General features: G+C 44.0%; 1 protein-coding gene across 2 annotated transcripts in view; it reads left to right on the top strand.

Annotated features, from left to right (window-relative positions):
- Window positions 1-10,153: 10,153 nt before the first annotated feature.
- LOC136833484 (DNA ligase 1-like) overlaps window positions 10,154-10,890 on the top strand; it is a 440,466-nt gene continuing 439,729 nt past the window's right edge. For both annotated transcript variants that reach the window (XR_010851484.1, XM_067095699.1), the window contains exon 1: window positions 10,154-10,272. Coding sequence is in view for 1 of the 2 variants with exons in the window: in XM_067095699.1 (XP_066951800.1) it covers window positions 10,223-10,272 (50 nt within the window). In the remaining variant the exon portion in view is untranslated. The remainder of the gene's footprint in view (window positions 10,273-10,890) is intronic.

Raw genomic sequence — 10,890 nt, 5'->3', positions numbered from 1 at the left:
AAAATACTCTGTCACATATATGTGGTACAAGGGCAAATGAACGGATAATAATTATACAGTTAACAATAATGATAATAAGACAGCGTTCGTCCGACCTTCGGTCGCATGTGAAGGCACTGCAGAAAACAGGATGTTCATGATAAAAAACCCGTTGAGCGGGGACTTTACAAGGCGATGGTGAGGAAGAAACAATTTTCGTTTTGGGTCAGTAGCCTTGGATTAATCCACTCCATTAAACAACTTCTAGGTCAACAATGGGTATCTCCCCAAAACGAAGCATCAGCCCTCAACATTTCTCCTAGGAAAACTATAGCATAAAATAATGAAAATTAATAAATACTATACTTATATTTAAAAATAAAAGAAATCTGCCAGAGAGAGAGAGAGAGCATTTCCAATGCACAGAGATTAATCTTCAAATTACATTTGTGCAATCGTTAAACAACCTCGACAATACTTAATGTAAGAAAAAAGAAAAAACCAGAGGCGAAAGAAAAACTTTACTGATTAAAAGAAGACAAATGAGCCTAATAATTACTGAATGCGATGTGAAAAAACACAGTCCAAAATTATTTATTTGCATTTAAAGGAGGGAGAATCAGTCATCTGGCGATAGTTAATATTTAAATTTTATTTAATTTATGCTCACATATCTTCATTTATGATAATTACGTTTCTAAAAGAAGAAACGTTATTATCATAAATGAAGATATGTGAGCATAAATTAAATAAAATTTAAATATTAACCATCGCCAGATGACTGATTCTCCCTCCTTTAAATGGTCGACTACTACAGGAGATTCATCCCGGGGATCGTGCACACCATGGCCCCCCTGACGGAGATCCTCAAGGGCCGTCCGAAGACCTTAGAGTGGGGCCCCGACCAGCAAAGGGCCTTCTCCCTGACGAAGGCCGCCCTCGCCAAGGCAACAGCTTTGTCCCACCAGGACCCCAGCGCTTCCCTCCAGCTGACAATGGACGCCAGCAACATCGTCTGTGGGGCCATCCTGGAACAAGTCGTCAATGGAGCCCATCACCTTCTTCTTGCAGAAAACCCAGCCCCACCGAGTCCCGCTACAGCACCTTCGACAGGGAACTCTTCGCGGTGTACCAGGCAGTATGCCACTTCAAGTTCCTCCTGGAGGGTACGCCCTTCACCGTTTGGACGGACCACCAGCAGCTGGTCCACGCCTTCACGAAGCTGGGAGATGCATGGTCCTCCAGGCAGCAGCGGCACCTTGCGGAGTTCACCTGCACCATCAAGTACCTCCCCGGCAAGAAGAGCCCACTAGCCGACGCCCGCTCGAGGATCGAAATCAACACAGTGCAGCTCGAGATCGACTACGAGGACCTCGCCTGCAAACAAGCCGCCGACCCAGACTCCAACTTACTGCACTGCCATCACATTGCTGAAGTGGAAGGACGTGCCCCTCGGCCCTGGAGGGCCAACACTGCTGAGCAACGTAAGCACTGGCCACCCCCGCCCACTGGTACCCGCCCCCCGTCGTCAGCTGGTCTTTGACGTCATCCACGGACTGTCCCACCCCTCCGGAAGAACGACGGCCAGGCTACTGGCAGAGAAGTTCGTCTGGCACGGCATATGGAAGGACACAACAGCCTGAGCAAGGCAGTGCATACAGTGCCAGGCCAGCAAAGTAGGGCAGCACACCGAATCTGGGGTGGGCGATTTTCCCCAGCTGGGGAGATGCTTCGGGCACATCCACATCAACGCAGTAGATCCTCTTCCCCCATCAGGAGGAGCAAGATACCTTCTAACAGTCGTCGACCGCTCCACCAGGTGACCCAAAGCTACGCCCATGGAAGAAGCCACCTCCAGTGCATACGCAGAGGCCCTCCTCTCCAGCTGGATCAGCCGGTTCGGTGTCCCAGACCATATAACTATGGACAGGGGCCCCGCTTCCCTGTCTGAGCTATGGACCGCCCTGGCACGCCTGCTGGGAACCACTCACCACAGCACCAACGCCTACAACCCCGCAGCCAGTGGAATGGTGGAAAGATTCCACAGGTCCCTGAAGGCGCCCTTCATGACTCGTTGCACCTCCGAGAATTGGAAGTACCAGGTGCCCTGGGTCCTTCTCGGGCTGAGGACCTCCCCCAAAGCCAACGGCGACCCGTCTGCAGCAGAAAAGGTCTTCCAGGAGACCCTGGTAGTCCCGGGGAACTCATCACTTAACAATGCAGAGGCTCCACAACAGGGTTGGGAAGTTCGCCCCTGCTGGCGGACATATACCAACAGGACGTCCCCCTTCACGCCTCCTGGTCTGTCCTCTGCCCCCACGTCTTCGTCAGGGATGATACCGTACATCCATCCTTAACCAGTCCCTACAGGGGGGCCTGTCCTCGTGCTTGAGAGGAACAAGAGGGCATTCCAGGTAGCCATCCATGGGAAGGAAGACTGGGTATCGATAGACCGCCTCAAGCCCGCATTTCTGGAGGGAGACGTCGGGGGCACTTCCCAAAGCTCCCCGCAGGAGATGGCACCCCCCAAGCCCACCTCATCCGCAAGAAAACCTCGTGGGTGCCCCCAGAAGGTCCCAGGACCAGGCAGGAAGGCAACCCAACACACCCATCCACGGGGCACCGAAGAAGATGAACACCACCCCCAGCTGGCATCGAGAAGGCGGGCCCCCCTCCGCTGCCCCAGCAGATACCTGCTTTGATCAGACGTTACCTATGTCTTGGGGGGGGGAGTATTGTAAAGCCCCCGCTCAACGGGTTATCTATGATGAACATCCCGTTTTCTGCGGTGCCTTCACATGCGACCTAGGGTCGAACGAACGCTATCTTATTATCATTATTGTGAATTGTATATTTATTATCTGTTCATTTGCCCTTGTACCACGTTTATGTGACAGAGTATTTTTATGTCCAACCAGTTATTGTTAATCATTATGTTTTCTGCATGTACCTGTCCTGTTTTGTGTAGAGAAATAGTTTGACCTCAGGTCACCTGTAAAATTTTTGTACCCACGGTCTCTGCGTATACTCAGACGTCCGCACGCCGCTTTACATGCGGGTCGCTTCATCAGTAAACCAGCAGTACTTGTCTTCCCGCTCATTATTTCGCACCTCTCACAGCCTTAGGGTAAACACAGATGTGGCAGAACGTGGGGAAAGGCCGGTCACATTGTCTTAATATTTTCATATGCTATTTCTAATAATATTATTATCATAAAGCTACCATCAATTATAAAGAGATGTGTTTCTTAAATAAAGCACTTTTTTTAAGAATCGAAAGGGAGGCTTCAATAGCCTTATTTGCACAATGAGGAAAGTAGATTTGGCATCGCTCTTTTACCCTCCCGGGACCCTTATTTGACCAAATACGCTAGGGAGACTTTTTTTATATAAATAGCTGTGAGCTTTGTCGGTGGATTACGAAGATCCCGGAGTAAAAATCAGAAATTCTGAAAATTGTTTGTTTCTATTTTCTCTCCAAGTTACTAGATGTTTGCCCAGCATATATGTAAATGTCGCGAAAACATCCATGGGGATCATATAACCTTTACAAAATGTAATACATATACCATAACCTGTCATGTACAAGTATGATTATTTAATACTGCGGCACTTTACGAAATATATGGTTCGGATCCTGCTTCTTTTTTGTAGTCCATATATCCCTTAGTTTGAGAAATCTTTTTACAATATGAAAAGAAGAACCAATTATGATAAGTAAAAAATAAAACTGCAAGAAAATTCCTTGTTTTATGTAGGTTTTTATGTATTTTGTCTAAATCATTATGAAATATTTCATTATGTTTAGACATGGACAGTCCTACCAATCATGTTAATAGAGCATCATCTGTATAAAGAGCTGTTATTTTACGCAAATAAAACATAAGTGGGTGAAGTTTAGTATATCTAATATTGTCAGACTATCATCTGTTTAAAGATCTTTCTGTTGAAAGAAAGAATGTTATTTTAAGTTGGCAAATAAGATATAATTATAAAAATATCACATAATTTATAACTTCCTTCTTAAACTTAATATATACGTATCGCCATGCTGGAACAGCCAAATGTTAAGTAGACTAGTTTGGATGCACAATAACTTTTAAATCTCACATATGCCAATTTTCTTTTTAATACCATCAAAAATGTCAAACTGAAATAGAATATTTTAATTCAGATATATCTCATAGGGAAATTGGGAATATTTTTTTTACAAATGATTGGTTTAGTGAAGTCACATATGGTAACTGGTAACGTGTGGACGGAGTTATCGACTCTTTTGGCGGGTTGTAACTAAATATCAAGATGTGAGTAGCATCTATGTACCGAAACTTGACTAGAGTAACCACTTTTGTTGAATATATGGAAAAAACAATTTACTGTTCTAATTTCATCATGATCGGAAGGATCTATTGATGTATCTTATGATGTTTTTCTTTAAATATATTCAGAAGCATTTATTGAAGTTTTATTAATAATTTTGTTTCCACTGCAATGGAATTTTTTAGTTCTACTTCTTATTCGCTATCAGTATTATCTACCAATTATTACTGATGTAAATTATCTATGGAAAAACATTAATTTTGTTTTCCTGGTTTACCTCATCATAATGAGTATAATCTCAAGTAGCGAATAACTAATGATTAAGGCACACATTTGCAATTCAAGGACGCGCACGTCTTAACTGACGAAAATTTGCTAATTACGACGCCATTACGATGTAATTACGACCAAATCACCATGAATCACTACCGTGTCGCCAAATTTGGTAACGTGCACCAAGTGATGGAGGATGTTTTCAGCTGTTTAAAACATACGCAGTCTGACCACATCAACTGTCATTTGTTGTCATGTCATTGCGCACTTTGCAACACTGACGCAATGGTGTCTCCATCTTTCGTACTTAGATTGCGCAAATCATAACTCGCAATGGCAACACGTGCCACCCATTAGGTCGAATATGAAGGCACCGCAGAAAACGGGATGTTCATTACAGGGAACGCATTGAGCGGGGACTTTACAATACTCCCCCTCCCAAGACGTAGGTAATGTCTGATCAAAGCAAATATCTGCTGGGGCTATGGAGGGGGCCCCGCTTTCTCGATGTCAATTGGAGGGGGTGGTCACCTTCCTCAGCGCCCTCTGGAGCGGTGTGTTGGGGTGCCTCCCCGTCTGGTTTCGGGGTTTTCAGGGGACGCCCACAACATTTTCCTACACATGGGGCTAGCCGGGGGGTTGCTATATCCTGCAGGAAGCTTTGGGAACCGCCCCCGACATCCCCCTCCAGGAATGCGGGCTTGAGGCAGTCTATCGATATCCAGTCTTCCCTTCTGTGGACTGCTACCCAGAATGCCTTTTTGTCCCTTTCGAGCACAAGGAAAGATCCTCTGTAGGGCCTGGTTAAGGGCGGCTGCAAGGTGTCATCCCTGACAAAGATGTGGGTGGAGGAGGACAGACCGGGAGGCATGAAGGGGGACGTCCTGTCAGTGTATGTTCTCTGGCAGGGGGCGAACTTCCCAACCCTGTCACGGAGCCTCTGCGTTGCTATGTCGTCCCTGTCTTCTGCGACGAGTTCCCCTGGGACTACCAGGGTCTCCCTGTAGACTTTTTCTGCTGAGGAGGGGTCGCCGTTGGCTCTGGGGGCGGTTCTCAGTCCGAGGAGGACCCAGGGCACCTGGTACTTCCAATTCTCGGAGGTGCAACGAGCCATGAGGGACGCCTTCAGGGACCTGTGGAACCTTTCCACCATTCCGTTGGCTACGGGGTTGCAGGTGGTGGTGCTGTGATGAGTGGTTCCCAGCAGGCGTGCCAGGGCGGTTCACAGCTCGGATAGGAAAGAGGGACCTCTGTCTGTCGTTATGTGGTCCGGGACACTGAACCGGCTGATCCAGCTGGAGAGGAGGGCTTCTGCGCATGGACTGGAGGTGGCTTCTTCTATGGGCATAGCTTCGGGCCACCTGGTGGAGCAGTCAATGACTGTTAGAAGGTATCTTGCTCCCCCTGATGGGGAAGAGGACCCACCACGTTGCTGTGGATGTGCCCGAAATGTCTCTTCGGCTGGGGAAACTCGCCCACCCCAGACTTGGTGTGCTGCCCTACTTTGCCGGCCTGACACTGCATGCATTGTCTTGCCCAGGCTGTCGTGTCCTTTTGTATGCTGTGTCAGACGAACTTCTCCGTCAGAGACCCCAGCCTAAAGCACAGCTGACACGTCGCTGATGTGGGAGGACGTGCCCCTCAGCCCTGGAGGGTCAACACTGCTGAGCAACGTGAGCACTTGCCGCCCCCGCCCCCGCTCCCGCTCCCTGGTGCCCACCTCCCGATGTCGGCTGGTCTTCGACGTCATCCACGGCCTATCCCACCCCTCTGGAAGGACGACGACCCACCCGCCAACAAACCCTTCGCCACCTCCCTACTTCACGCCGTTCCCGAGTTCTCAGTAGATGTGCGACCCTCCGAGATGACCCACCCCACCACAGGAACCCAGGACGCCTCCTCCAAGCAGCCTGCCGCCGCCCCCGAACTAGTACTGGACGACCTGACCAAAGAAGGAGCGACGTCACCCTCCAACCCGCTGCCATCCTCTTCGAGTTCCTGCTGGCCAGCGCCGCCCTTCAGCCTGCCGCCTGCCCAAAGCCCAAGCCCTTTGCGCCCATTCCAGTTGTCAGCAAGACGATTTCCGCATCGGGGCCTTGCTTTGTGGCGGGGGGGGGAGTACTGTAAGAGACCGCATTACGGTCTTTCTAGCGCACGTGTGTGTGCGTCATCCATCAGAGGAAACAAGACAAAAGCGAGACAAAGCATCCCGTTTTCTCTCTCGCAACTTCTACCATACGATGTTTCTGTCTGTTTCTCCCTAACGCAACTTCTACCATACGATGTTTCTGTCTTATTTTGTTTCTACATATATTAATACTATACATAATATAAAATAAAATAAAAATCTTCACTTCAAAAGTTTGCCTTCTGATTTCCCCATAGAAATTAGCCGCAAATTAAATATCAGTCGGACAACAGTATTCAGGTGGATCAAACGGTTCAACGAAGAAGAGAACCTCCAGAATCAGCCTAGAAAGGTCGACCTCGATGCACTACTAGAGAGCAGGATGAACAGATCGTTGCTAAAGTTATCTCACAGCCTATAACAACTGCTGCGAAAGTGAATCAGGAATTAGGTCTTCAAATCTCTAATGTTACGGTGAGAAGGAGATTACACAACCAAGGAATTCATCACCGCAGACCGGCAATCAAACCCTCCTTGTCTCAAAATCACCAAGAGCAACGAGTAGCTTTCGCTCTTCAGTATCTACCGTTTGAGTCAGGATTCTGGGATAACGTTATATGGTGTGATGAGAAGACTTTTGCTAGCGACGATCATGGTATACTCCACTGCTGGCCAAAGTTTTCACCCTAATAACACAAAGTAAGTAACATTAATACCAATAGTTTTCATGTAGGCTTAGGCCTATGTGTAACATGAACTTTTTTACTATATTGATTAAATAACTGCAAGGTAAGTAATTAATACCAATAGTTTTTCATGTTTTAGGCCTATGTAACATGAACGTTCCTTACTACACTGATTAAATACCAACAAGCTCCTTAAAATATAATTTTTCTTTTTTTGCTTTCAGGATAACATTTCAAGCCTATTGAATTCTAACGAATTACCTATCGAGAGTGAAAAACAATCTCAATATCAATGTAAATTCCTTGTTGCTCATTTTTATTAATAGACTATTGGTGATATTCAGCCGTTGATATTTTCTTCGTTTACTTGCGATAACATTTTTTTGTGTATCTCAATCTCTAGGTTCAATAAAGAAAATATTCAACCGTCGCAGCAAAAGTGGAAGAATTTCTGCAGGATTATGGGGATGGATGGCTGCGTGTGGACCAGGGGAACTGATTCCCATCGACGAGCGTTTAACCGGACAGCAATATGTAGAAATTCTGGATGAAGTCTGATCCCATCAGTGAGGAAACTTCTACTACCGGGTCATTTGCCAGTCTATCTTGTAATGGACAACTCTTCTGTTCATAACTCGAAAGTGGTCAGTCTTTGCTGAACAGAACAATGTTATACGTATAGACTGGCCAGCTAAATCTCCCTGACCTCAATCTGATAGAAAATCTTTGGGGACAAATGGTAAGGGAATGGGATACTGGGACAATAAAACCAAACCTGCACTGATCAAACACTGCCTATCTGTGTGGAGTCATTAAGACCGAAAAGAGGGATGAATAATTATTGTCAAAGGTCAGTAGATTCAATGCCAAATAGACTAAGAGCTGTGATTGACAATGATGGAGGTCATACTAAATATTAGACTAATTTTTGTTATTCATATTTATGTCATAGGTTAATAATGTATTATTTCATCTGTATAAAACATTTATTTACTTTTATACCAAAGGAATATTAATTCATATTATACCAAAGGAATATAAATTTACTATTACTTTTTATTCACTATCATAATGTGTAAGACACAGTAGGAAAATTAAATTATTTGACGAACTGTTGTTAACTGTGAGAAAGAGAGACTATTTTTTTATGCTTCATATTTCCGTTGTGTTCTTACGTGATTGCATGAAATATAATTTATATTTAGTTTCTTAGGGCATTTCACGTTTCATAATTCATTAAAATCTTTATGTGAATTATTGTTTCTATTCCTTTTATCCTTTATGATTCAGTTAAATAACAATAGACTTGCATCAATACTTATTACATGCAAGGTAAGTAGGCATTAAACCTACAATGAACAACAATACAAACAAATGTCAAGGACCAATAGACCTAGTAATGTGATTTAATTTAAAATGAGAGCTTGAATAGTGAAACTATACATAATTAATAACGCAAAAGCTTTGCTTTTTGTAATTTTGCTTTTTACTTTTTAACTTTCTCTCAAGTAAAAACATAGAGCCCGAAATCACAAGTAAGCCACTACGATAATTAGAAAGATAACGTGTCCCTTTAAATCAGTGACTCCTCAGCAACTATGCTGCCTGCGGCACCCTCCCCATGCTGTAGTTGCCAGATGTTGCTTTCTATGTTGACAATTTGTCCGAAAATCTAGATTGAGAGTATCGTAAGTTTTGAACGTGACTGTACAATCACCACTACTTGTATTGCCATGCAAGCATTCCAATCATGTACTCAATGTTCCACCGAATCTTCTGTATCAAACTATGTGTTTCTGTTTGTGAAGACGCCAAACGTCTCGCCATTTCACATATGCTACTGCATTGTATTCATTAATGTCTCGAATCTCATGCAATTGGCCATATGTGGAATTTCCTGGCCTTTCCATTGATATACGTTTTATCATTGTATTGATATACGTTATATCATTGTACGTTTATTATGTCTCTCACAATCGACATCTGTTTGTCTGTCCACAAGCGCAGATGTCCGAAACATATTTCACTGGAACTTCTCGAGCCATCCACCACATGCAGGATAATTTAGGAAGGAACATGGGTTTATGTAGACTGATGGAACCAAGTGGCCAGAATGTTTGAATAAGGACCTACGAACTCATGGTACCCAGGTTATTAAAGAAATTGACAGAGGGATTAAATAGCTGTGAAAACATGATAAATACGTAATTATTAAAAAAAACTATAATATCCACGCAATAACTTCTATGAAAGCAAAAATTATGACGACGCTCAAATAACGGTAACATAACAAAACACAATAAATTTAGCTTGCTGGGAAAGTCAAGAATATTAAAACTGCTGGCTCAATTCTTGAGTCATTAGCATTGGCCTCGGGTCAGATATCTTTTTGGTGCGTCTTATCTTTATGTTATGGTCTTTATATTAAGCATACTGACGAACAGTACAAGTTAATGATTACTACGTGTTGGTACTCGCAGTAGCTGTCTTAATAACGAGGTGCTAAGAACGTAACAACATTCCAGTGTTAATTAGTTTTAAATAATGATCCTTACATCATTGACTTCATAGTGAATTGAGCTTTCAGAGAATAGAATTTACCTCTCAAAAACATCCTTACACAGAATATCAGCTCATTAATATTTCGTAACATGTGTGAATTCCCACAAACTGGTGTTGGTTGGTATTAACAAGAGGACCTTACATCTGTTATAGAATAGCCAGTACAGGTGCAACCGAATGGATGAAATCAGTGTTAGCCTCTGTTCTCGCTATCATTGTTAGTTTTGTCTCTGTACCGTGTCGTTAACTTACACTAAGGAACAACCGATCCATAATGTCTGCAGTGTCCTCGGATTATGAATTAGAGAAGAGAGAACTGAAAAGGTAATGTGAACACAGAAGACAGTTTCCTATTATCAAAGCATATCATCTAAGTAATTACGTTTTTATGGGGACATTTCAGTGGTCAAGATCCTCTTAACTTTCCTGTCGTCCTGAGCAGGAGCAGGTGAGCATGCGCTCTCCGGTAACATGTTCCAAATGTTGTAATAAAGAGACAGAGATTCCCAAATTTTTCAGCTTACACAAATGGTTGCATGAAATAAGATATTATGTTGCTACCAGTTACACACGAATTGAATTGTTTATAGAATTTAGGGCTAAGGCCAAGCACTGGGACCTATGAGGTCATTCAGCGCTGAAACGGAAATTGACAATAAGAGGTGTGAAAGGAGGAAGACCTCACAGTTGTACTATGAATCAATCATTAGGAGAGAGTGGAAAGTAAGATGGAATAAAGAGAATATGAAAGGAGGTACAGTAAAAGAAACGAATGGGGTTGCAGCTAGGGACCGAAGGCACGGTGCAAAGAACCTTAAGTAATGCCTACATTGCACCGCAAGAGGTGTACTGACGGTACTACCCCCCTACGGAATAGTTACGCACTGTATGTAACATGTTATCAGTCGAGTTAAATTTGGGTCTCACCAGTAGGTGGATGAA

Source organism: Macrobrachium rosenbergii, chromosome 51 (assembly GCF_040412425.1).
Source record: "Macrobrachium rosenbergii isolate ZJJX-2024 chromosome 51, ASM4041242v1, whole genome shotgun sequence".
In the NCBI taxonomy this organism is placed as follows: domain Eukaryota; kingdom Metazoa; phylum Arthropoda; class Malacostraca; order Decapoda; family Palaemonidae; genus Macrobrachium; species Macrobrachium rosenbergii.
This window is presented reverse-complemented; position numbering and strand designations above follow the sequence as displayed.